General features: G+C 46.3%; 1 protein-coding gene across 1 annotated transcript in view; it reads right to left on the reverse strand.

Moving 5' to 3' along the window:
• Positions 1-27,909, reverse strand: part of LOC127575669 (dedicator of cytokinesis protein 9-like) — a 189,008-nt gene that overhangs the window by 110,375 nt on the left and 50,724 nt on the right. Inside the window, 9 exon segments of the mRNA XM_052025558.1 lie at positions 2,027-2,233; positions 3,708-3,848; positions 6,553-6,624; positions 8,510-8,589; positions 13,504-13,678; positions 16,216-16,350; positions 18,011-18,106; positions 19,806-19,875; positions 21,286-21,368. Of these exon segments, the coding sequence (XP_051881518.1) occupies positions 2,027-2,233; positions 3,708-3,848; positions 6,553-6,624; positions 8,510-8,589; positions 13,504-13,678; positions 16,216-16,350; positions 18,011-18,106; positions 19,806-19,875; positions 21,286-21,368 (1,059 nt within the window).

A 27,909-nucleotide genomic window follows, 5' to 3' on the forward strand; every position in this document is an offset into this window, starting at 1 on the left:
GAAAATCTTCCAGTTCAACACCACCAAAGTCCTGAGCATGCCAGACTATCGGAGTTTTAATGTACAGAAGGACCTAAATGTGCAAGTCCAGGAAGCTCTGAAGGTGGCAGCACAGGTAGGTAAGGTGGGGAAGAAAATGTTTTTGATACTGGCCTTCATTAGCTGGGGCACAGAATACAAGAGCAGAGAAGTTATGGTGCACCTCTGTACAAATAGTGTTAAGCCACATTTAAAGTATTGTGTGCACTTGTGGTCGGTCACCACACTGTAGGAAGGATACGATTTGCTGGAGAGGGTGCAGAGGGGATTCCCCAGGATGTTGACTGAGACAGAAGGTTTCAGTTATGCGAAGAGACTGGATGGGCAGGACTTGCTTCCCTTGGAGTTGGTGTGTGTCTGTGCACGTGCGTGTGTGTGTGTGTGTGTGTGTGTGTGTGTGTGTGTGTGTGTGTGTGTGTGTGTATCTGTGCATGCATGTGTCTGTGGGTGTCTGTGCATGCGTGCGTCTGTGGGGGGTGGGAAGAACCTGATAGCTTACAAAATTACCTACTGTTATTCCCAGAAGCAGAGGTATCTAAACACCAGCAGCGCATTCAAGGGAAGGTAGTAGGAGGTTTGGAGGTGATCAGAGGAAGAATTTTCTTACCCAGAGGGCGGCTGGGATCTGGAACGCACTGCCTGAGGGCCGGTGGAGGCAAAGGTTCTCACAGCATTTCACAAGTATCTAGATGAGCACTTGAATCACCAAAGCTATGGCTTAAAAGCTAAACTTAAAGACAAATTGAAACGCAAGGCCATTCAGCCCATGGAGCCTGTTCCGTCATTCAATTACAACAGGTCTGAATCACAATTCCAGCCTCTTCCCTTGATAAACTTATCTAATCCAGGCACAGGGAGGATATTCAGCCCAAAGGGTCAATGCCACCTCCCCAGCAGAGGCAAACCCATCAGTCACCTTTCCCTACATGTTCTCTCACACGTCCATCAACTCACTTTAAGTTTTTTTGGCCACCTGTCTACATCCTAGGGGCAACATAGCAGCCAGTTAACCTACTTGGGATGTGAGAGGAAACCGGAGCACCCGGGGGAAACCCATACATCACAGAGAGAACATGCAAACTCCACACAGACAGCACCAGTGGTCAGAATCGAACCCAAGTCCCTGGTGCTGTGAGCCAGGGGCTATACTAGCTGTTGCACTGTACCGCCCTTCATTGGGATATCCTCAAAAGGGAATATGAAAGGTATTATCAAAATGCAAGGTTTAGTTTAACCAATTTTTATTTTTCACCACCTGAAATCAACAAAGTTTAAGGACGAAAAACACGATGATGCTGGAGGAAATCAGCAGGCCAGGCAGCGTCCATGGAGAAAAGCAGGTGGTCAACATTTTCAATCAGGATCCTTCCTCAGTCCTGAAGAAGGGTCCTGACCTGAAACATTGACCGCCTGCTTTTCTCCACAGTTGCTGCCTGGCCTGCTGAGTTCCTCCAGCATCATCGAGTTTTTCATCTAGATTCCGGCATCTGCAGTCCTTTTATTTCTCTTATATTTATATATATGTTTAAGGACCTCTGATTTGCTGGGGCACTTTACAGATGACCACACACTTACAGGCCATCCAGCTGGGCGATTTAACCTCTGATTTTGCGAAGTGCCTCAATTCAAACCAATTGACTCACCCACCAGGATGTAACTCCTCCCCTTGCACTTGGAAAGGCAGCAACCGACCTGGTTTTAGACACTGAGCATCAGATCTTAATCATTTGCTGCTTAAAAAAATTTCATCCAAAATAGTTCATGGAGGATTATCGAGCACTGAGTGCGTGTCTGAGATGTTTTCATTCACCTGAAATTCCACATCAATCCTGGCATCAAAACATCCCTCAAACTTCCAGACACAAAGTCAACCAAGGCCGTCCAACTCTCCAACTTTACTTTAAAGGAGAGTACTAATTAAACCATGACAAGGCGTGATTTTGGGTTAAAATTAGGAGATATAATTACAATGAGCATCCATCCTCACCTGTTTTGGATACTGCAGCAAACTTTCGGGAATGCCGTTGATGGATTTCTGGGATGAGGTCAACCCCTCACCGCCATTCATCACAACCGTGGAGTTTGACAGCATGTGTCGGACACTTGGGTGATTCAGATCCACGTGGAAGTCAGCCGAGATCTTTCGATTGTCTTTGATGTCGAAGAGAGCCAGTGTGACAAAGAAAGGCTCCACCTAAAACAAGGAAGATGGGCTATCACAGCTGGAAAACCTAGAGCACAGAAACCTCAGGCCTCTGCCCCAGGCTGAGGTTCAAGCCCTCAGCCTCTCCCACCCCTCTCCAACATTTGTTTACCCAGCTTCCCCCTAAACCCAACGAGAAAAACAGAAAAGGCCAGAAACACTCAGTAGGATCTGCAGGGTCAACGTTTCTGGTGGTAGTCAACCCAAAATGATGACCGTTTCTTTCTCCACAGATGCTGCCCAACATGCTCACTATTTCCAGCTTCTCCTATTTTTGTTTCAGATTTCCAGCATCTGCAATGTTTTTATTTCAGTTCCTTTAAAAGCCATCTCTGCTCTTCATCTCAACCACTCACTGTGGGACCGAGTTCCACAAAGGAACACAAGAGGCCGCAGAGAGCAGTGGACACAGCCTGGTCCATCACGGGCTCAGCCCTCCCTGCCACTGATAGCATCTACAGGAGTCGCTGCCTCAAGAAGGCAGCATCTGTCATCAAGGATCCCCACCATCTAGGCCATGTCCTCTTCTTGCCCCTATGTCAGGCAGGAGGTACAGAAGCCTGAAGTCCCATACCACCATGTTCAGGAACAGCTACTTCCCTACAACCATCAGGGTCTTGAACCAACCTGGCACAATCCTAACCCTACCACAGCAATGGAACACTGCAGACCACGTCTTGCACTACCATGGACTTTACTTTGCACTAAGGTCTGCACAGTCTTTTATTTCCTTCTCCACTTCTCACTGCCTTGTACAATTTATGTATAATTTATATTCTGTAGTTGTCTGTATCTACGTGCCTGTGATGCTGCTGCAAGTTTTTCATTGTACCCGTACCTCACTGTACTTGTGTACATGACAATAAACTTGACTTGAACTTTTCTGAATTTCATGCTTTTTGATGGCCCCCAGTTTTTCCTGTCCTCCACAAGTAGTCTTCTCTGGGTCTAATCCTTCAGAATTTTAAAGGCCTCCATTAAATCACTCTTCTCTTGTGATGCCAGCTATTGACTCCATGGTTTGCACTCCTTCCTGTGAATCAAGTGCTGTAGGCTCAATTCCCATGCAAGGTGCTTGAGAGCAAACATCTTGGCCGACCTTCCAGTGTGGTGCTGAGGGAATGCCAGACTGAGGGGAGATAAAGTGCCCTCATAGGTGAGGGTAAATCCAACCTTTTGAAGAAGAGTAGGGAAGACTTTCTCTAACCGACACCAGTAAAACTGATTATCTGGTCATTATCACATGGCTGTTTGCTGGGTTTCTGCATTACCAGGGCAACTATGTTTTAATAGTATTTCATTGGACTGCAAGTGACTTTGGGCTATTGTTAAAGGGGCCAGAGAAATGCAATATTTTCTTCCATTGAACTACTCCAACTCTCAACTCTGGTGTCCTAGTGAATCTCTCTAATACCACCCCCGACGCCTCTTTTCCCACAGCACACTCCATGACCATCGAGCTTACATTCGTTGTGGGCCCCTCCTCATTTTCAGCCACACAGCTTTGCAGATTGAAGACTAAATCGTTGCATTTCACCAAAAAACGGATTCCAAACTTCTCCTCGAAAGGCTTCACATCAGGTTCAATGCTGGAGAAGTCAAGTTTCTTGAGTGGGGAAAAAATAAAACAAGTTAGTCACACAACTGTTGTGATCTGGAACTCACTGACTGAAAGTGCACTGGAAGCAGATCCACAGACAACTTTCTGAAAGGACCTCAACATTTACAAGGATTTCTATGGGTCTGGGAATGAGCAATGTGGTGGGACTTACTGGGGAGAATGCTTCAGTGGGCAGGTCCTTATAAGAGAATTATGGGCTCCTGAGATATCTGATCTGGCAGCCTGCACTTACATGCCAGTTTCAACTAATCCACTGTGTTCTCAAATATTATACAAGCAGCACAGTGGTGCAGTTGCAGAGCTGCTGCCTCACAGCACCAGAGACCCAGGTTCGATCCTCATCTCCAGCGCTGTCTGTGTGGAGTTTCCCCCAGGTGCTCTGGTTTCCTCCCACATCCCAAAGGTGGTAGGTTAGTTGGCTGCTGTAATTGACATTGGTGTGTAGAATCTGAGGGGAATTGATGGGAATGGAGGGGGGAGAATAAAATGAGGTCAATGTAGGATTAGTGTAAATGGGTGCTTGAGTACAGACTTGGTAGGAAAGATATAGGAAGAGAATTAGGCCATTCAGCCCATCAAGACTGCACCTCCATTCAATCATGGCTGATATTCCTTTCAACCCCATTCTCCTGCCTTCTCCCCGTAACCCTTAACCCCCTTACTGATCAAGAACCTGTCAACCTCTGCCTTAAATACACCCAATGACTTGGCCTCCACAGCCCTATGTGGCAATGAATTCCACAGATTCACCACCCTCTGGCTGAAGAAAGTCCTCCTCATCTCAGTTCTAAAAGGACTTCCTTTTATCCTGGAGGGATCTCAGACCCTTGGATCTGAGACTCTCCAATGAATGGAGACACCCTCTCCATGTCCACTCTATGCAGGCCTTTCAGTATTCAGCAGGTCTCCATGAGATCCCCTCTCATCCTTCTGAACTCCATTGAGTACAGGCCCAGAGCCATCAAACGTTCCTCGCATGTCAAGCCTTTCATTCTCGGGATCAATCTTGTGAACCTGTTTCTGTTCTATATGACTCTATGACAGTGTTCAGACTATTATATAGAGTGCAGTTGAATTCAGGCTGTCCAGAATTACAGCAACTTTTCCAATACACTGAATGCAAGTCAAAGTCAAGCCTCTTGGTGCCTCGTCACACAGCCCACTCAATGTGGTTGTCACCGACAAACTTCTTTAAAAACTCATTCTCAGGACAGGGAAAATCACTGGCAGGGCAGGTATTTATTGACCATGTGTAATTGCCTCTTCAGCAGGTGGTGATGTGCCCCTGCCTTGAACTTCTGACATTCTATAGATGTACGGTGGAGAGCATTCTGACTGGTTGCATCACAGCCTGGTGTGGAGGCTCCAATGCACAGGATCACAAGAGGCTGCAGAGGGTTGTAGATTCAGCCAGCTCCATCACGGGCACAACCCTCCCCACCATCGAGGACATCTTCAAGAGGCGGCGCCTCAAGAAGGCAGCATCCATCACTGAGACTCTCACTGTCCAGAATATGCCTTCTTCCCCGTTACTACCATCGGGGAGGAGGTACAGTAGCCCAAAGACCCACACTCAATGATTCAAGAACAGCTTCTTCTGCCATCAGATTTCTGAATGGTCCATGAATGCTACTAGTTATTCCTTCTTTTTGCAACTATTTATTTATTTTTGTAGTTTAAAGTATTTTATACCTTTGCACTGTACGCTGCCGCAAAACACACATTTCACGTCATACAAGTCAGCGAAAATAAATCTGATTCTGAGCAATTCCCACACAATGAGCACTGGTTCAGAGGGCAAGAACGTCCCCCAGCTCGGTGGAGTCACGTAGAGGTTAACAGGGAGAGCACAGTTCCTCCTCTTAAAGAAAATGAACGTTAATGACCAACTGGGTTATTTGGCAATCCAATGTCTTCAGGGTCTTTTTTTACCGATTCCAGCTTTGCATTTCCGTCCTGTTGTTTTAGAAAGTAAACACACAGCTTCAATGAACCAAGGTGGTACTTGAGTTCACAGTCTCTATGATCCAATCCAAGCCTCTAATTTTGGCTCAATAAAATACCACTAGAACACTGCAACCACTTCGGTTAGCTGCATTAATCTTCCGTCAATATATCTGAGGAGGGACAAATGGGCAATGGCTGTGCAGATAAGATCCATGAGCTAATGCCCCTTTATGTTAAGATAAGGTTTCTTTATTAGTCACACATACATCGAAACGCACAGAGAAATGCATCTTTTTGCGGAAAGTGTTCTGGGGGGCAGCCCGCATGTGTCGCCATGCTTCCAGTGCCAACATAGCATGCCCACAACTTCCTAACCCGTACGTCTTTGGAATGTGGGAGGAAACCGGAGCACCCAGAGGAAACCCACGCAGTCACGGGGAGGACGTACAAACTCCGTACAGACAGCAGCGGGAATTGAACCCGGGTTGCTGGCACTGTAATAGCGTTACGCTAACTGCTACACTACCGTGCCATCCACATTAGTGGATGTTAGTGGATCAGGAGAGAAAATGAAGGAGAAACCAGAGCAGCAGGATACAAACATCAAGCTGCCCCCAGCTGTAGCTTTCATTTTAGAACACTTGTAACTCTGCACCTTCAGACACTGGCTTCCAAACCACCGCAGTCCTGAAACAACAGTAGAATCTGTCGATCGTTTTGCGAAATAGAAGTCAAGCCTCACCTGAGTGTCTGCATCCAGAATGAAAAGCTTCAATCTGCCTTCATTTTTTTTGGTTTCTATTTCTCTTGTGCTCTGCAGAGGAAACAAAAATTAAACTTCAGGAGAGGGTGAAGGGAAACTGTGACCCAAAGCCGAAAGTCAACCTCTGGGAGGATTTCGACTCTGAGCAGAAAACTTCATCCAACAGTGTGTGGGGTTGTTTTCATAATTACTTTAATATCTCTCTGGACCTTTTCCCTCCCAGTTTCTGTAACCTCCTCCATCTCCAGATCCATCTGTGATCTCTGCGTTTGCCAGCTGTCAGCCCTCTGTGGTTGACAGCCACGAGCTCTGGGACTCCTCTGTCTGCTTCCTCCTGAGTGACTGAGGGCACTCCCTAACCCCGTGCAGTGGGAGCAAATTCATTGGTAATTTTCAGATGGTCGCCATCCTGAGGAAGGATATGCAGGCTGTGGGAACAAGCGTTGGCTGGGGGGGGGGAGGGGGGGGGGGGTTGCGTGGATTCTAACTGGGCAGGGGCCAGAGAAGTTCTGACAGATGCAGCAAGGACCACACATGAAAATTTTGGACACGTGACCAAAAGCTTGTTCAAGGAAGCAGGTGTGCCTTACAGGACAGGAAAGAGTTAGAGAGAGAAACTCCGGAGCTTGAGGACCAGGCCTGCTGAAGACACAGCATTGAACAGTGGAGCCACTAAATTTGGAAATGATTGAGGCTGGAATTGGAGGAGCACAGAGATCGGGAAGGGTTACAGGAGATCACAGAGATAGGGAAGGAATCTGTCTCTAGCAGACAAATATCTCTCAAATTCTTAACCTGTTTCAGTGACAAGATGTTCTGCTAGATAGCAGCACGTGATTGTTTGAAGAGGCAATGAACACAGCTAAGTTCGAGTCTCACACCTCCTGCCTTTTAAGTATATTTATTAACAAGGTCTCTTGTACTGATTTCTGATAGAACAAAACCTCTTGTAGTACACAACAGGTAATGAACCCTCCACTGTGACTCAGCAATAAACACTGGCCCAGAAGTTGGGAAAGGTACACCTTGGGGATGGTGTACAAGCACCAATAACAATTCTAATATGGGCCCACAGGCATTCCTTTGCCAACTACAGAAAGGGTGAAGAACAATAACTCCTACAACACCGAGTCCATGGGTAAAGGTGAGGGGTGGGGAGGGAGAGAGGGTCAGCGATAAGAGGCCTGATTGGAACCCAGGTAAAAGGAGTGAAAATGGGAAGACAAAAGACAGGGGGAGTTGTATTGGTTGGGAGGGAGGGGAAATTGGGGTGGTCAGTCTGGAGATGGGGAATTGATGCTTGGTTGTAGGAGGGGTTGAGAATTGGAAGGTCTTGGTCTTGACCCTGAGCCATCGGCTGGAGAGGATGGGGGTCTGGAGAGGAGACAGGTGCATGGGAAGTGTTGGTACTTGGGTTGGAGGGGAGGAGGGAGGTGGAGGAGGTTGAGAGACAGACGTTAAAACCCGACAGATGCAGGACAGCCCAACAATAGCTGCAACGTGGGCAAACGCCGCAGGAAAACGAGACCTCATCACTCCAAGAAGCAGTGACCACTGGTCACCAACGAAAGGAGCTTTGACATCACTTGACTGGCATCAGGCACAGTAAGTACATCAGGCACAGTAAGTACATCAGGCACACAAGTGCAGCTCACACCAGGAAACACCCTAGTGGAATTTCCAGAGGACACAAAACGACCCAGATAAGGTCGTTATCCCATTTCATTCCATTACTTCAGCAGACTGGGAAACAACACATCAGCATCAAGTTTCATTGTGGTGAAGTGAACTATCATACACAATTTGTATTCTAGTTGGAATAAGAAATAAGTGACACAACGATGAAAATGTGCAACTTTAATGCTTCAATTTAAATGAATAACTTACAAAACATCTGGTTTGTGTTGTATCAAGTAATCAGAAAGGACAACACTACCTTTGCAAGATCATAGTGCAGGCTATCCCAGCTGGTGATGTGTTCCGTCTTCCCCTGACCAGGTAATTCATCGTCAGAAACTGAAAGGAAATAAAAACATTTAGTTCACCTGTGGAACTAAGGCTGATTCTTTTCCTGTATGATCCCTGTGAACAACCAGGAACCCAAACTAGATCCAAATCAGATGTAATTCATCCACGAATCCATGCATAAAAAATAACTACGATTCTCACTCAATTAGTCTCTAATTTATCAATGTGTTCAAGAGGCTGCAGGGGTTGTAGACTCAGCCAGCTCCATCATGGGCACAACCCTCCCCACCATCGAGGACATCTTCAAGAGGCGGCGCCTCAAGAAGGCAGCATCACTAAGGACCCTCACCATTTGGGACATGCCCTCTTCTCGTTACCACCATTGGGGAGGAGGTACAGGAGCCTGAAGACCCACACTCAACGATTCAGGAACAGCTTCTTCCCCTCCGCCATCAGATTTCTGAATGGTCCATGAACAGTACCTCGTTATTCCTTTTTATTTGCACTATTTATTTATTTTTGTAATTTATGTCTTTGCACATTACTGCTGCTGAAAAACAACAAATTTCACATCATATAAGTCAGTGATAATAAATCTGATTCTATTATTTTTGTGGCATCCAAAACGGGTGCTCTAACTGCTCATTTTGGACTGAGCAGCTGGTGTGTAAAATCAATTCCTGCTTAAAAGAATCAAGTCAGCAAGCAGGAAATGGAGCAGACCAAAGCCTTCTTTCCAGCTGTATCCAGAAGTTCAGCCGTGTTTAATTTCACAACAATTCCGCTGATCTCTGTTATTTAAGGGATAGTCTGCACTTGATGGTCACTGGGTTGGAATTCCCCTTAGTCACTGCTACACCTGTGTGCACCGGATTCCACGTTCAACACTCCGCTCCAGTGACTTTGGGGGAACTCCACAACTAGGTACATGGCACAGACGCCACTGTGCTCCTGCTTGATTGAAGCATCTGCAGACATGTGTCCACTGTGCTATTTTTAAACCAGCAGTACAACTATATTAGTGTACCACATTACACCACAGAACCTGTCAACCTTTAAGATTCAGAAGCTGCGGTAACCTCAGAGTCTGGTCAAAGTTGGAGGAAAACACAAAGTTGCGCAAGTTAACCAAGACAGCTGTCAATACAACATTTGTTACGGTAGGTGCTTCAATCACTGAAGGACTTCCAGTTTGTGGTATGGGTGGAGAGCATGACTCATAGAAGGGGGGGGGGTGGGGGGGGGGGGGGGGGGGGGGGGGGGGGGGGGGGGGAAGCTCATGAGTCAATGGCCTGAATCGATTTAAACCTACATCCAATTTCTATGGAACCACCATTCACCATTCAGGGCTACAGATGCCAAAACGTCTGCTGACACTTCATTGACTAATATAGTGCTTCAGGAAGCAGATTTTTCAACAGGCTCGGTGTGCACAACTTTCCCACTATTCCCTTATTCCTTTACCAGAGTCATGGACAAATTGTTCCATGTCTTCTGGAAAACATCTGGCTCCTTCCTAAAATCCTGACCTCCACAAATCTAATGTCTTGAACAGTAACCTCTCATCATGCTGAAGGAGGCTACTTGGCCCATCTTGCCTATGTCAGCCCAGTGACAGAGTGTTCATTACTCCCACTGCCCCACCCTTTCCCACCAAGCCCACACATTTCCCCTTTTCCGGTATTTATCCAATTCTTCTTCAGGCGGCTTGTTCCTGCTCACATCTTGCTGCAGAGAAACATCTCCTCTCGAGCTCTTATGTCCATCCCCTTCACCCAGTGTGTTAGTCACCAAACTTCCAGTCACTAGAAACATTTGGGCCATCAAAACCCTTCCTGACTGCAAAACCCTCTAATTAATCTCCTCTCAAACAATCCTAGTTTCATGATCACTATTCAACAGAATCCGAGCTGAGAAAATAACATTTAAAATAACTGGCCAATTAAAAAAGCAGTCATGATGTATACATTTGTGTGTAAATATCTAAAGACCCGCTTATCCTGTTTCTTCTTACTCAGGTTGTATACTGTCAAGACAGAACATTGGAACCCAGCCACAAAGCAGAAACTAAGTGGTAGCTTAATTCTTTTGTAACTGGTCTCCTGGAGGAGCTCACACACTTCATTGACAGTCAAGAGGCATGGTAGTGTAGTGGGCAGGCACGGTAGTGTAGTGGTTAGCGTAACGCTATTACAGCACCAGCGACCTGGGTTCAATTCCAGCCGCTGCCTGTAAGGAGTTTGTACATTCTCCCTGTGTCTGTGTGGGTTTCCTCTGGGTGCTCCGGTTTCCTCCCACATTCCAAAGACGTATGGGTTAGGAAGTTGTGATCATGCTACGTTGGTGCCGGAAGCGTGGCGACACTTGCGGGCTGCCCCCAGAACACTCTACACAAAAGATACATTTCACTGTGTGTTTCGATGTACATGTGACTGATAACGAAATCTTATCTTATCTTATCTTAACAGCTCTGATCAAAGGGACAGGATGCTGATGAGCCCCACAAACCTGTTCTACCATCCAATGACTGCCTGTCACCCAGTTCCTCAACAATTTGAATCTCAGGTTTAAAATTCATCAATAAACTGGCATCAAGTGTTGTTTGCACAGGAGGGTTCTGAACTTCTCCCTCCCTCTATGTGGAAAGTACTCTTGAACTTCACTCCTGAAATCCTGGCTGAATTTGGATCCTGGCCCTTATTTCCAGAGTCCCCACACAGTAGACACAGTCCCTCCCCATCTACTCCCTCAGGTCCCCCAATGGGCCAGATCACACTGACAGCTCACTAGCTGTTCCACGCCAAAGACACAAGCGTGGTGATACAGGAGTCTGGAATACTCTGCAGGCTAGATGGGAGCACACCTGACCTCCCGTTCCACAGCTGGACCACCCACCTCGGACGCTCTCTCTTTCTCCCCCCTCCCATTGGGCAGAAGATACAAAAGCCTGAAAGCACGTACCACCAGGCTCAAGGACAGCTTCTATCCCGCTGTTATAAGACTATTGAACGGCCCCCTAGTATGATGAGATGGACTCTTGACCTCATAAATCTACCTCATTATGGCCTTACACCTTATCGTCTGCCTGCACTGGACCTTCCCTGTAACTGTAACACTTTATTCTGCATTCTGTGATTGTTTTCCCTTGTACTACCTCAATGCACTGATGTAATAAAATGATCTGTAAGGATAGCATACAAAACAAAGTTTTTCACTGTACCTCAGTACATGTGACAATAATGAACCAATTTACCACCAAGAACAGTAGTTGTTTTGAATTTCAAAAATAAATTTTATTTTTGAAAATATATGCAGGAAGTACACTACAGCTAGTGCTCATCTGTCTTTACATTCATTGTGTCCCCAAACCAATAGACTCTCTTACAAAGCTCTAACACCTCTCGTGTTTCCTCTTTAAACAATACACCCATGGAGTGTTTGAGAGGCAACTACACTGAACCCAGCCCCTCAGCATCCAGTGACAGCAGGACCCTGGACTGCAGTCTCACCCCACCAATTCTAGCTGTGATTCTGTCACGTACTAAACTAAGGGGAAGATACATCTCATTCTGTCGTACAGCCATAGCTCGCTCAGCCGTATTCTTATCAATGTGTTTGACAACCTCACCAAAAAAAAGTAAGTGGTTTGCTTTATTTGCCTTTATTTTAATTAATATTATTATGTTCAATCAACTTGAATGTGGTTTTAAATCAAATTATTGATTATTCCTGAACGTCATCAGTAGAAAGGCCTTTGACAGCAGGAGTTGTCAGTAGGATGTTGGGGAAGTCCATGGGTCCCGAATCCAGCCATTGGTGGCCCGGTCTGCTCTCGTGCACTGTGTGTGACACGTGTTGGGAGCCACTCAGTTGTGATCACAGGCATCCCGTGAGAGGCAGACAGATTGGATCCAGCCATCACCCTTAAATCTTCCATCAAGTCACTTCCTTTGATTTCTGAACTCCAGCCCGTAGATTCACCCGGCAGGTGCAGGAGGGTCTGGAGTCCAACTCTGCAAACCCTCCACAGTCAATGACAGAAGTGGAGAGGTTCCAGTTCAGGCTCTCACACTCGCACGCACACAAACTTACACACTCAGACTCGCACGCCCACAGACGCACACAGCCTATCCATAGATTTCTACAGATATACGGTGGAGAGCATTCTGACTGGTTGCATCACAGCCTGGTATGGAGGCTCCAATGCACAGGATCACAAGAGGCTGCAGAGGGTTGTAGACTCAGCCAGCTCCATCACGGGCACAACCCTCCCCACCATCGAGGACATCTTCAAGAGGCGGTGCCTCAAGAAGGCAGCATCATTAAGGACCCTCACCATCCGGGACATGCCCTCTTCTCATTACTACCATAGGGGAGGAGGTACAGGAGCCTGAAGACCCACACTCAACAATTCAGGAACAGCTTCTTCCCCTCCACCGTCAGATTTCTGAACAATGCATGAACCCATGAACACTACCTCAATATTCATTTTTTGCACAATTTAGTCATTTTTGTAATTTATAGACTTTTACGTCTTTGCACTGTACTGCTGCCGCAAAGCAACTAATTTCACAATATATGTCAGTAATAATAAATCTGATTCTGAGCCAGGGACACACACACACACACACACACACACACACAGACTCTCACATATACACAGAGATGCAAATACACACACACACACACTCACACCCAGACAGCCACACCCACGCACTTCATATTCCACCAAACCCTTTACAGTATCTCAGGAGAAAAACCTCTTTGCCTTTGTTTCTTCAACCAAACACCACGGCTGACCCAGATGATGGGGGCACAAGGTGACACAGCAGAAATCTGGCAGAATTTCACCAGCCACCATTTGGCATGACTGCCCACTTTAGCCCGTTTAACACCTAGGAAATCAACCCCACAGACTGAGAGTCAGCCAGGTCAGGAAAAGAGGACTGAATTCAAACTCACTCTCCAACGAATCTCCGTTCCTCTTCTCTTGCATGGCAGCCTCGAAAGTACTTTGGAGGATTTTATTCAACGATCCGATCCACTCTTCCATTTCTAGGTCATTTTCAGCTGCCAACAGGTAACTGCTCTTGTCTTGCATCTTCAGTTCAAAGGCATATCGCCGTATTCTGCTGTTCTGTAAAACAGAAAGACTAATTCTTCATTCTTTATCAAGCTTACCTAAGAAGTAGGTTTAATGCAATAAAACATGCCAAGGTGATATACCGGAGTTCTTTCACACCTAACCAAGTTATATTACACTTTAGGGCAGGTTACTAATAGCTTGGTTAAACAGGGAGCATCTTAAAAGAGCAGAAAAGTGGAGGGGGCTTTGGAAGGCAGTTGCAAAGCTTGGGACAAAGACAGCTGAAGGTACAGCTGGCAGTGGTGACTGATGATCAGGGACGATCAAGGCCACAGAACTGGAGGACCTCAAAGAACTTAAAAGGTTGTGGAGAGATTACAGTGATGGTGTAGGGCAAGTGCACAGATGGATAAGGATGTTTTTAATTTTAAATATCTGGGCAGGGGACTAGTGCAGGTCAGCAGAAATGGCTGATGGTGTTGGAGGTCTGGGCACATGGGATATAGCAGAAGAGATCGAGTTGCAGAGTGTGGAGCAGCCCAGCCCAGAGTGTGCTGGAACGGTCATGTTTAAAGCAAAAGGAGACATGCGGGAGGGCTTCGGGAACAAATCAACATTCAGCAACACTGGTATCACCAATGTGCCTTAGCATCACCCGGTCACCATTGACCAGAATTTCAACTGAGGGGTTAGCGGTGGAAAGGGCGAGCAGCTTCAGGTTCCTGGGCGTCAACATCTGAGGATCTATCCTGGGCCCAACACATTGATGCACTCACGAAGAAGGCACGCCAGCTACTTGGTTAGGAGAATTGGTATGTCACCAAATTCTCTTGCAAATTTCTACAGGTGTATAATGAATAACAAGGTAGTGTTCATGGGCCGTTCAGAAATCTGATGACGGAGGGAAAGAAGCTGTTCCTGAATCGTTGAGTGTGGGTCTTCAGGCTCCTGTACCTCCTCCCCGATGGTAGTAACAAGAAGAGGGCATGTCCTGGGTGATGAGGGTCCTTAGTGATGGATGCCGCCTTCTATTATTTTTGTAACGTTTAGTAATTTTTATGTCTTTATGTCTGGCACTGTACTGCTGCCGCTAAACAACAAATTTCACGACATATGTCTGGGTTAATAAACCTGACTCTGGACCAGCCACATCAATACTGTGCATACAAGAGGTATATAAAACCATGAGGGGCATAGATAGGGTGAGTGCACTCAGTCTTTTTCCTAGAGTTGGGGAATCAAGAACTTGAGAGCACAGGTTTAAAGTGAGAGGGAAAAGATTTATTAGGAACTTGAGAGGCAACTTCCTTTTTTTTCACACACAAAGGGTGGTGAGTATGTGGAACGAGCTGCCAGAGGAAGGGGTTGAGGCAGGTACAATAACAACTTTTAAAAGACATTTGGACAGTTACAGGGATTGGAAAGGTTTAGAAGGTTATGGGCCAAACACTGGCAAATGTGACTAGCTTGGATAGGGCATCTTGGTCGGCATGGACCAGTTGGGCCAAAGGGTCTGTTTTCATGCTGTATGACTCTATGAACAGGTCAAAGGCTGGGTACCTTGCAGCAAGTGGCTCACCTCCTGGCACTGCATGGTCCATGCACCATCTACAGGACTGTGTTGGAATACACTCCACTTGTCAGCATAAGTTCAGGTCCAACAGTAAGCAAGATGCTTGTCAAATTCCAGGACATATCAGCCTGTTTGATTGACATCCCACACCACCCTGAACATTCACTCCCTACACCACCAGCACACAGTAAGTGCAGTGTGCATCATCTTCAAAATGCATTGTAGTTACTTCTGACTATTCCGAGAGCACGTCCCAAACCTGCAATGTCTACCACCGAGTAGGACAAGGGCAGCGGGCACAGTGCAACACCTCCACCTGCCGGTTCTGTTCCAAGTCAGATAACATTCTGTCGGGGAAACATATCGCCGTTCCTTCATCGTCATTGGATCTGAGTCCTGGAACTCCCTCTCCAATAGCACTGTGGAGCACCTCCACTGCACGGATTGTAACTGGTGTAGGAGTCTCACTGCTCCTTCCCCGGGGCAATTAGGGATGGTCAATAAATGCTGGTCTTGCCAGTGATGCCCACATCCCATAAACAACAAAGAGCTGGGGCAAGAACAGATCAGGTAGAGTGACAGGAATGGAGGTAGCCATTTACAGGTAAAGGCACATTCCAGAACAAAATAGGATGACAAGCTTGGACAAACCAAAGGCAGCGTTACTCCAAGTAACAGGACTCTGCTTCTCACAAGTAAATCACTTTGTCACTCAGATCCACCTACCCATGCTTCTCCACAAAACTAGAGGCTCCGGTTTGGAGAATTCTGTCTCCTGCATTTACAGTGTATTTAAATAAAATTGTCGTGCTGGCAACTTAAAATTCACTGAAACTCTGAGCAGGCACAAGAGCTGCAGTGTTGCGCTCTGCTTCCTCCTGTAGTGCAAGGCAGTAAACAGGAAACCTGCCAATATTCACTCGGTTTCACTGTCTCCAGGGAGGGGGCCCATTTATGGACATGACCTTCACTGCAAGCAGCAGCAAAGCTTCTGTTAAAACACTGGCTGTCCTACCTGCACCACCCCCATGCACGAATCCAGGAAGATTGAGCCCTTTGGTTCCTTGGAGATTTTCTCATCTTTGTAGAAATTGAGAATGTAGGAGCCATCTCCAAGCTGTGTCAAGTGGAAAAAGCGCCTCTTGAACGACTGAGGAGACAAAAGCAGTGCCAGAGTGTGAAGGACAAATTTTTATGTTGTGGTCAGAATTTATTGCTGGGTAGTGAAACCTAACAAAATGGCATTGGCTCAGTGGGTGGAACTCTCCGATTCTGAAGATTGTGGGTTCATGTTCGACACCAGAAACCTGAATATAAAAATCCAGGCTAATGTGTCTAGGGCAGTGGAGGGAGTCCTTTACCTCCAGCCTCTCGTGTGGACACCAGATCCCACTGCACAGAATGTTCTCACCAGTCCACTGACCAATAACAACCCCTCATCCAACAGCGCACGCTCAAAAACAGATCAGATTCTGTTTGTGGGAGCTTGCTGTGCACAATCTGGATGCCATTTTTTTCCTGTCACTGTGACCACCCTCGTCGGCTGCAAAGAGTGTTGGGACACCCTGAGGTCACACAAGGTGCCAGGGAAACGCAAGGTTCTTTTACGTCCAGGGAACCAACAAAGAATAATCATCTGAACATAGAACAGAATTTGTTCTGGGTTCACAAAAATGTTCCCAGGAATGAAAGGCTTGATGCAGGAAGATGAGGGGGGAATCTCACTGAAATCTCCCGGATACTGAAAGGCCTGGGTAGAGTGGACGTGGAGAGGATGTTTCCATCAGTGGGAGAGTCTAGGATCCAAGGGCACAGCCTCAGAATAAAGGGATGTCCTTTTAGAAACTTCAGCCAGAGGGTGGTGAATCTGTGGAATTCGTTGCCACGAAGGGCTTTGGAGATCAAGTCATTGGATGTATTTAAGGCAGAGATTGATAGGTTCTTGAAAAGTAAGGGGGGTTACAGGTTACCGGGAGAAGGCAAGAGAATGGGGTTGAAAAAAAAATCAGCCAGGATCGAATGGCAGAGCAGACCTGATGGGTTGAATGGCCTAATTCTGCTCCTGTACCTTATGGTCTTATGTCATCAAAATGTGACTGGGCTAGAGAGAGGTGGTGGGGGTGTTCGAAGAGTACAAGGAGGGAGTCTCATTGGAAGCAGAGTCTGAACGCGATGGAAGTCAAGTTCTGAAGTGCAGCGTTAGAGATTCAGAGGGAGAGTGATGCAGGGTTTCAACCTGAAGATGGTGAGGGGTCTTGACACAATTGTTCTGGAAAGGGTGTTGCATCTCCCCAACCTGCCAAGTGCTGTACGGTGAGAGAGACCTGCACTTATACAGCATCAGGATGTCCAACAACATTTTACAGCTAATGCAGCCCGACTGAAGTGCAGTCACTGTTGTGGTGTGGGGATTTCAACAGCCAGCATGTGCACAGCAAGCTCACACTAAAGTGTTGACAACCACTTATAGGTGTTAGTCACAGGGGAAATATCAGACAAATCCAAGTCAAAGCAAGTTCATCATCATATGCACGTCCATGTGTGCACAGCTGCAATGAAAAACCTACCTGCAGCAGCATCACAGGTACATAGTGTTAGAGAGACAACATTCACAAGTAAAACATAAACTATGCAAAATTGTACAAGAATACAAAATTAAACAAGACCTACCTACAGTAGAAGATCTAGCTACTCAATATTTTTATGAAGCTGCTCAACTGATTCATTTAATGCTGCCTGCTCTGGTGAAACCAGGAACCACATGAAAGATCCATTTTAACTTACAACAGAGCTAAGAAGCAAACATTTACCCGCATGGTCACACTGATTGCGCTGTTCATGTTGCCCTTAAGCAGCCATCCTTGTTTGGTTATTCCTCCCTTCTGTGACCCAAGGGATGCCGTATCCTGTATCAAGAAGATGCAACTCCATCAGTGCCCGTTCACACAATCATTTTATGTACTTAAGATCTAAGGCAAATTCCTCACCAGTAACATGAAGTATACAGTGCATTCAAACTCCTGTAAACGCAGGCAATCCAGTTGTTAGCCTCATGCAAGAGGACAATTTTCATAAACAAACAATGAATCTCACGCGGATACAACAAAATCGAGGGTGAAGCTACTGAGCTATGAGGCTCACCCCATCTGCCTTATCCTGAACTCACAAACCTGGCTCTATTAGATGTGCCACTGTGCTGCCTATTAATTCCTTCCAATAATATCACAGTTTTGATCAAGTCACCCTCACCCTTTCAAAATCCAAGCTAAGGCTATTATTAGAGGAGGAAACTATTTTGGCCAATCATGGAGGAAGTGGGTCTTGGGTGGTGGGGTAGATTCTAAAAATTAGTTCATGTAATATTGATGTGATGTAACCCCTGGTGTCCAGTAATCATTCCATGAATCCACACTGCATTGCCTCCAAGGCCAATATATCCCGGCAAAGGCATGGTGCCCACAACTTCTCTCAGTGCTCTGGGTGGGTCTGTATAGCTACCACTGCATGTATCCTGATATAAAAGCCAGAGTCCCTCGAGCTTTGTTGATTAAGAACTTGCATGTCAAATGACAGGCAAGGACATTGAAGCACTGTCAATTCTGATCATTCAAATCACGAGCACTGTCCAAGCCCCAAATATATTCAGTGGATGACAACGGTCTCACATACTGAATACAAGAGACAGAATCCAAACACAGCTAAATATCAGGTACAGAGCCCAGCCAACGTTCTACTCTGCTCCCTCAAGAAGTTTCCTTAACTGATTTATATCCCAAGATATGGGAGCTAAGATTTTAATGAAGTGAGAACGTATACCATTCATCCATCTTGGGATTTTCCAAAGATGTCCAAGGATCCTGCAACTAATCCTAAAGCTCTTCTCTGCTCCAACAGCATTACTTCCACAACTTAATCACAGCTCTGGAGAGGCATTCATCACCCCTCTGAAGGAGAACTATTCAGTTCCACTCCCCTATCTCATGCACTCGACAGCCCTGTTGCAGTGTGGATTCATGGAATGATTGGTGGACACCAGGGGTTATATCATTCTATTATTTAATATATTAATTTTTAGACTCTGGACCATCTCCCCCTCTGATCACACACTCCCAGTAAATTAGGGGGGCAAATGGTAAAGGAAACGATGGGTCACTCCTGTGAGGGTAAGGCTCAGGTGTTTGAGTGACCAAGCCTACCACCCCCCTTGTCTGCCTGATGCAAGGACACAGGACCTGGGAGGAGACCTCTTGTCACCCTGTCATTCAGTAACGTTGATCATCGAACCTGTCCACTCACCCTCCCGATGTCAGTAACCCTTGCTTCCCTCAGTGCCCCAGAGTGTATTGAATGACGGAGCATGCCCACCCATGAGGTAAAGGTGAACAAACCCCTGAGTGAAGACAGGCCTCCCCATCTCAGCACTAATGCCCAGCGCCTTAACCTAAGTCTGTGCCCCCACTTCTAGAAGCAAACAACTGAACAGTTGGGGCACTGTCGCTGGCTGGAATTAAACTACGCTTCAAGGCAACAGGGAGGAAATGTCTCCGTAATGCAATTCACATCCCCCCATCCAACTGGTGCGGAAGGAGAGACAGTGATGGTCACCTCATCTTTGTCAACGTCCTCATCAACTTCAAACACGTGGACGGGAAGCTTCTCCGGTCTTGGAACTTTGCTGTCAAGAGAAAAAAAAACACAAAGAGTCTTCCTCAAAGATTCAGACCCAGTCTCAAATATAAAGCAGCATCTGCTAGGAAGATTCTGCACTCCTATAGCACCTTTCAGGAGCAGATGTCAGCCCAGGTGCTTTGCAACCAAAAAGGTAGTCTTGAAGCAACGTACAAAACAAAGCCACCAATATGCACAACAAGCTCCCACAGACATCTAGTGTCATTAACATGGTAAAATGCCCAAAGGTGTTGGAAGGAAGCACTAGAAAAAAATAAAAGGTGACACCAAGCTACAGAAGAGATCAGGATGAGTGGCCAAAAGCCAGGTTTTAAAAGAGTGTCTTAAAGAGAGAGGCAAAGTGGATTCCAGAGCTCGGAGGCCAGGCAGCTGAAGGCACAGTTGCCAGTAGTGGGGAGATTAAATTCAGGAAGTGCAGAGAGCCAAGACTGGAGGAGCTCAGATCCCTCAGTAGTGCTTAAAACCAGAGAAGGGTACGGCTGGAAAACCCCATGGAAAGTCGTAACTACTGAGGATGAGGCTCAGTAACTTCAAAATGCAAGGTCCAAGGCAACAACTGGTGGAAATCTGAAATAAAAGCAGAAAATGCTGGTGTTAGTCAGCAGGTCGGGCAGCATCTGTGCAGAGAGAAACATAGTCAACAATTCTGGCTGATGGCCTCCCACATGAATTGGAGCCATGCTTCTCTCTCCACAGATGCTGCCTGACCTGCTGAGTATCTCTGGCATTTTCTGTTTTTAGTCTGGGATTTTTTTTTCTTAAATTCATACAATGCAGCAACAAGAGTTAATGCAGGGTCAGTGAGATGGGGAGATTGGGCCAGAGGGAATTAGGAAACAGGCAGCTGGGTTTCGGATGAGCTGAAGTTTAGATATAGAGATGGAAAGCCGGCAAGGAGAGTCGGGAATAGCTGTGCCTGGAGGTGGCAGAAGTCTGGATTAGAGTTTCAGAAGTGGATAAACTGAGGCAGGAATGGAGTTGGTTGACGACACAAAGATTAGACAGAAACAAGGCCAAGAACAATCTCGTTCATCGCCAGATTTGGGAACTTTGAACAAAATTCTGCAAATTAGTGGCATCAGTTCTTCATTAATTCAATGCGATAGGAACGCACATCAAACAGAAGCAGGAGACCATTGTGGTTGCTCTGGTATTCAATGAGATTATGGTCAACCTTCTATCTCACCGTCTCTTTCCCTGCACTGATCCTTAATCCCCAAAAATCCCCTCCATTGATATTTGAGAATCAGGTATCTACAAAATTCGACAGGACACTGAAATGTTAAACTCGTCGCAACCTCTGATTGCAGCTGTGGGGACGAGATGTTACTTTTAAACTGGAAAGGTTTCACTTCACAAGGTAGGCAGTGCATCAGCAAGAAAACAACCCACTCACTTTGGCAGCTTCCTGAAGTCTCCCGAGTAGTCCTCATATCTGTAGTGAATGAGATGCCAGTCGGAGTTGTAGGTCTTAATACACTGCAAGGAAAGCGGAAAATAGTGGTGAACACAGCACAGAAAGCAGCCCCTCAACCTTATCCGAGCCCCTTCCCACCCTCCCACCTCATCCACCTAGTTTCTCTCTCCTCCCTCTTCCTTAAACCACATACTTCAACAAGCATGGAACTTCTGGTTAAAGAACATTACAGGAAGGATGTGGAGGCTTTGGAAAGGGTGCAGAAGAGGTTCACCAGGATGCTGCCTTGGATTAGAGGGCATGAGCTATAAGGAGAGGTTGGACAAACTTGGGTTGTTTTCTCTGGAGCAGCGGAGGCTGAGGGGAGACCTGATAGGTTTATAAAATTATGAGAGGGGTAGGTAGGGTAGACAGTCAGAATCTTTTTTCCAGGGTAGAAATGTTAAATAATAGAGGATGTGCATTTAATGTGTGTGTGGGGTGGGGGTAAAGGTTCAGAGGAGATGTGCGGGCAAGCTTTTTGTTTACACAGAGAGTCATGGGTGCCTGGAATGTGCTGCCAGGGGTGGTGGAAGCAGATACAATAGAGGTGTTTAAGAGGATCTTAGATAGGCACATGAATGTGCAGAGAATGGAGGGATGTGGACCATGTGCAGGCAGAAGGAAGTAGGTGTCAGTGGCTTAATTAGTTTGGCACAACATTGTGGGCCAAAGGGCCTGTTCCTGTGTGGACTGTTCTATGTTCTAATATTCCAAGCTCTTTATGTTTACTCCTGAAACACACTGTAGGCAGTGACATGTATCAAAGTGAACGCCAGGAAAGGTCATTAAAGAAAAGATATGTTAAACACTGCCTGCTGTAACCTGTTGCACCACATCCTACTTTAGTGGGTAAAGTAGGTAAATGTGTGTCGACATTGCTGATACTGTCCACCCCTATCTGCTCCAAATCTGAGGGGGTAACGAGCCGACCACATGAGGTAGCCTGGAGTCACAAATAGGTCAGACAGGGAAGGATTTCCTTTCCTGGAGAACACAAGTGAGATACTCAGATGAGTGCAAGATGTTGCATTTTGGGAAGATGTTGCATTTTGACAGTGAACGGTGGGGCCCTGGATAACGTTGTAGAGCAGAAGAATCTCAGAGTACAGGTACATGGCTCCCTAAAAAGTGGCAACACACAGGTAGACAGGTGGTGAAGGAGGAGTTTAGCATGTTGGCTTTCATCGATCAGGGCACTGAGTACAGGAGTTGGGACATTATGTTGCACTTGTACAAGATGCTGGTGAGGCCGCACTTGGAGTACTGTGTACAGTTTTGGTCACCTTGTTATAGTAAAGACATAATTAACTGGAAAAGAATGCAAAGAAGATTTACAAGAATGTTGCCAGGAATTGAGGGCATGAGTTTATACAGAGAGGTTGGGCAGGCAAGGACTTTATTCCTTGGAGTGTAGGAGACTGAGGGGTGAACTGTATTCATGAGGGGCATAGATAGGGTGAATGCACACAATCTTTTTCCCAGATAAAGGAAATCAAAAACTAGAGGGCGCAGGTTTAAGGTGAGAGGGGAAAGATTTAAAAGGGACCCAAGGGGCAACTTTTTCACACAGAGGGTGGTGCGCATATAGAACTGCCTGAGGAAATGGTTGAGGCAAATACAATAACAAACCTTAAAAGACGTAGGACAGGTACATGGATATGAAAGGTTTAGATGGATATGGGCCAAACGCATTCAAATGGGACTGGCTTAGATGGGCATCTTGGTCGGCATGGATGAGTTGGGCTGAAGGGCCTGTTTCCGTGCTGCATTGCTCTATGACTCCATGACTCTAAGTGAACCAGATGGGTTTTGCAAACAACTTGGTTTGGTGTTTCTTTCGGTCACCACCACTGACATTTGCTTTTTATTCCAGATTTATTTAATTACTTGAATTTAAATTCCTCATGGTGACTCCTCCCAAGAAACAAGTCTGTGGAACAATACTGCATGGTCCTCAAGCATTTACCAATTATGGGTTATACAAAGGCATCGGAAATTTAGGCGTGCTGGGATTTGTACAAGTCTGCAGATCAGCAGTCTAGGACCCTGGACTCGAGTCCAGGAACATAAACACTTTGGTTCCAAGCTTCAAATAGTCAATTCATCAGCTGTGGCTCAGTGACAGTATCTCACCTCGACTCAGGTTCTGAATTCAAGTCCAATTCCATGCAACTACCTAGGCTGTTACTGAGGCAGTGCTGCACTGTTGGAGGTGCTGTCTTTTGGTTGAGACCTTAAACCAAGGGCCTTCTGCTCTTGGAAAAGATCATCCAGCACTATTTCCAGAGAGATCGCCAGAGTTCTGGGCCAATAGTTGACCCTCAATTGACATTTCTGAAGCAGATGGTATCATCCCTTTTTGTGGGATCTTGCCCTACATGAATTGGCTTCTGCATTTCCTACCTTAGAAGATTATTTGGTTGAAAAGCACTTTGCGAGGTTCTGGAAAGGGTGGAAGGCGCTATAGAAATGCTAATCTCTCTTTCAATGACTGTGAGACGAACCCAATTATTACAAGAAACCACAATCCAAGAAGTGCCTCTACCTGCCAGGCCCAAGCCTAGAAATGCCTGTGGTCTGACTTCCAGACACATCAAACAGAGGAGTCAGTGAGGGAAGGATCCTGCTGGAGCAAATTGCTATTTACCTCAAAGAGGCTCCATAAATAACGGGGGAGCTACCCAAACAGCAATCTGGTTTCCTTTGATCCTGGTCCAGATATCTTTTATTGCAAGTCCAAACAACAATTCACTAATGATAACACTAGTACAATCGCCTGGATATTGTGCTTGATTGCAGAACAGTGGGAAATCAGAACAATGAGGATCACTAAAATTGTCGGCATTGTAAACATTGTTTGGGGAAGGGCCACAGTTCTAGGCCCTCCTGCTATTGTGCATTGGTTAATATTTGTCATAGAGTCACTGAGAGATACAGCAAGGAAACAGGCCCTTCAGCCCACCAAGTCCATGCTAACCGTCAAGCACCCACTGTGTACTATTTACAAAATGCACTGCGGTTATTTGCTCAGGCTACTCGGGCACCATTTCCCAAAGCCACTACTTCCACCACCAAGAAGGACAAGGGCAGCAGGTGCAAGGGGACACCACCACCAGCAAGTCACTGGCCATCCTGACTTGGAAATATATCAATGTTCCAACATCATTGCTGGGTCTAAATCCTGGAACCCCCTCCCTTATATGATGGGGGAGCACCTTGGTTCACCCCTAACTTCTCAAGGGCAATCAGGGATGGACAATAAATACTGGCCATGTTAGTCATGTCCACAAGCCATGAATGAACATATTCTCAAGCACTTAAATCAGAAACGCTCAAACAGTTGTTCAAGCTAGGGCATTATTAAATCTGACAACGATATTCTTCAGGGAAAGACCAAGCAATTTACAAACAGTCCATGAAGAACAATGAAGCAGCCCCAGAAGTACAGGAATAAACACACAAAGCTATCACATCACAACTAAGGCATGACCTTTGGGCTGTGGTCTCTCACAGAACTGGAAGTGCCTTTTATTTTAAATGTACAGCACAGAATAGGCCATTCAGCCCAGCTGCTCCATACCGGTGTTTCACCTCTATATTAACCTTGTCCCACTTCTCTGCCCAACACAATCTCTTTCTACCCCTCCCTTCCTCTTGTGTTTATCCAGTTTCTCCTTAAACCCACCTCCAGACTCCACCTCGACCCCTCCCTACAGGAGAGGATTCCACATTCCCCTTGCTCTCCGGGGAAAGGGTTCTCTCCTGAATTCCCGACTAGATTTATTGGTGTCAATGTTGGAGGATTACTGTACTTTGACCCCCATCTTGGGACCCTGAACACTTCCGGCATCTGTTGTCAAATATCTCAGAACCACGACAAGTAGCATATCATGTAACTGCTCCTCTTCAACTAAAATTCCTCCTAAGGAATAGTGCCAGCCCTCACTGTCAATCACAGGCAGCTTGCTTGATTTATCTCAATGCTATGATATTTTCAACATCTAGTGTTAAACAATGATCTAGTGTTTAGACACTGATCTCCCATTCAACAGTGCCACATTAGTCTTTGCTTGGACACAATGTGGAATCACACCCACAACATTTTGGCGTACCTTAAAATACTCCTTGAAAGGGGACGGAAGTAAATTGCTCCAGGTCTACATTTATCAGACGAATGAATCTGGCTAAGTTTTCTTCTCTCCACCTTTGGCAGCCATACCTTCAGCTGCCAGGATCCTAAGCTCTGGAACTCCCTGTGTCAACCTCTCTGCATCCTTCCCCACCCCCCTCCTCCTGTCCTCTTTGACTGGTGCTTTTCATGGGGGAGTGAGCTTTGCTGGCAAAGACGGCAGGTCCTGTCTGTTCTGAACCACCAGACTAAAGATGGCAGATTTCCTTCGCTGAAGGGATATTTATTCGAGGAGCAGATGAGCTTTTACAACAATCCAGTAGTTTTATGGTCACCATTGCTGAGACTGGCTTTTAAGTCCAGATTTATTCAATTACATGAATATAAAATTTCCCAGCTGCTGTGGTGGGTTTTGAACTTTTGTCTCTGGATCAAACGTCCTGGCTTCTGGATACCTGCCCAGTAACTTAACCGCTGCGCTACTGTACTAATACATCCTAACGTGGCTTGGTGTCAAACTTAGTTCCCCATCACTCCAGTGAACTAATTTTGGGATGTTTCAGAGGCAATGTAAGCGGCTGTAGTGTACGGTATTTGCTGCTGTCAGACAACCAGCCAAATCACAACAGGGGTCCTGGGACTGAGCTATGGAGAGGTGGAGCACACTGGGACTTCATTCGAGTATAGGAGAATGAGGGGCGATCTTATAGAGGTGTATAAAATCATGAGGGGCATAGATAGGGTGAATGCACACAATATCTTTCCCAGGGTTGGGGAACCAAGAACTAGTGGGCATAGGTTTAGGGTGACAGGGGAGAGATTTAATAGGAACCTGAGGGGGCAACTTTTTCACCCAGAGGGCGGTCAGTATATGCAACGAAGTGGGTGAGGCAGGTACATTAACAACGTTAAAGGGCACCTGGACAGGTACAAGGATAGGTGAGGTTTAGAGGGATATGGGCCAAATGCAGGCAAGTGAGACCAGCTAAGATGGGAATCTTGGTCAGCATGGACCAGTTGGGCTGAAGGGCCTGTTTCTGTGCTGTATAACTCTATGACTAAATCTCCCGGTGAATAACAGAGCAGATTGTGGCTGGAGTGAAGCTTCTTGAGTAAAGCCATGGTGTCTTGATCGAATGGTGTCATGACAACAACCTCTCCCTCAATGTCAGCGGAACAAAAGAGCTGGTCATTGACTTCAGGAAGGGGGGGCAGTGCACATGCTCCTGTTTACATTAACGGTGTTGAGGTAAAGAGGGTTGAGCATTTCAAGTTCCTAGGAGTGAACATCACCAGTAGCCTGTCCTGGTCCGTAGATGCCATGGCCAAGAAAGCTCACCAGCACCTCTACTTCTTCAGGAGTCTAAAGAAATTTGGCATGCCCCATTTGACTCTCACCAATTTTTATCAATGCACCATAGAAAGCATCCTTTCTCGACTTGGAACAGCAGCTGCTCTGCCCAGGACCACAAGATGCTGCAGAGAGTTGTGGACACAGCTCAGCACATCACAGAAACCAGCCTCCCCTCCATGGACTCTGTCTACACTTCTCGCTGCCTCGGTAAAGCAGTCAGCATAATCAAAGACCCCTCCCACCCCGGACATCCTCTCTTCTCCCCCCTCCCATCAGGCAGAAGACACAAAAGCCTAAAGCATGTACCACCAGGCTCAAGGATTGAACGGTCTCCTAGTACGATAAGATGGACTCTTGACCTCACAATCTACCTCATTATGACCTTGCACCTTATTGTCTGCCTGCACTGCACTTTCTCTGTAACTGTAACACTTAATTCTGCATTCTGTTATTCTTTTACCCTGTACTACCTCAATGCACTGTGTAATGAATTGATCTGTATGAACAGTATGCAAGACAAGTTTTTCACTGTACCTCAGTACATGTGACAATAATAAACCAATTTACCAATTTAAAGCCTCCAGGAAGACAACAGCTACTAGAGCTGATACCTCACAGCGCTAGACACCCAGGTTCAATCCCGACTTCCGGTGCTGTCTGTGTGGAGCTTGCATATTCTCCCTGTGACTTTCCCCAGGGGCTCCGGTTTCCTCCCACATCCCAAAGATGTTCAGGTTGATAAGCTAATTGGCTGCTGTGAATTGCCCCTAGTGTGTAGGCGAGGGATAGAATCTGGGGGGGGGGGGGGGGGAGTCGATGTAAATGTGGGGAGAATGAACTAATGTGGGATTAGTGTAAATGGTCGGCATGGACTCAGTGGGCCGAAGGGCCTGTTTCCGTGCTGTATCTCTCCAAGAGTAAAAAGATACATGAAAGGGAAATCAGAGTAGCTTTTTTTATCTGGCTTGTTGGAATCAGAGCACTTTCTGTGGACTGTGACACCCCTCCAACAACCTTGTCATCTTAACATAATAAAATATCCCAAGGACTTCATAGGTGCGTGATTAAGAAGCTGACA

This window comes from Pristis pectinata, chromosome 11, assembly GCF_009764475.1.
Source record: "Pristis pectinata isolate sPriPec2 chromosome 11, sPriPec2.1.pri, whole genome shotgun sequence".
Classification (NCBI taxonomy): domain Eukaryota; kingdom Metazoa; phylum Chordata; class Chondrichthyes; order Rhinopristiformes; family Pristidae; genus Pristis; species Pristis pectinata.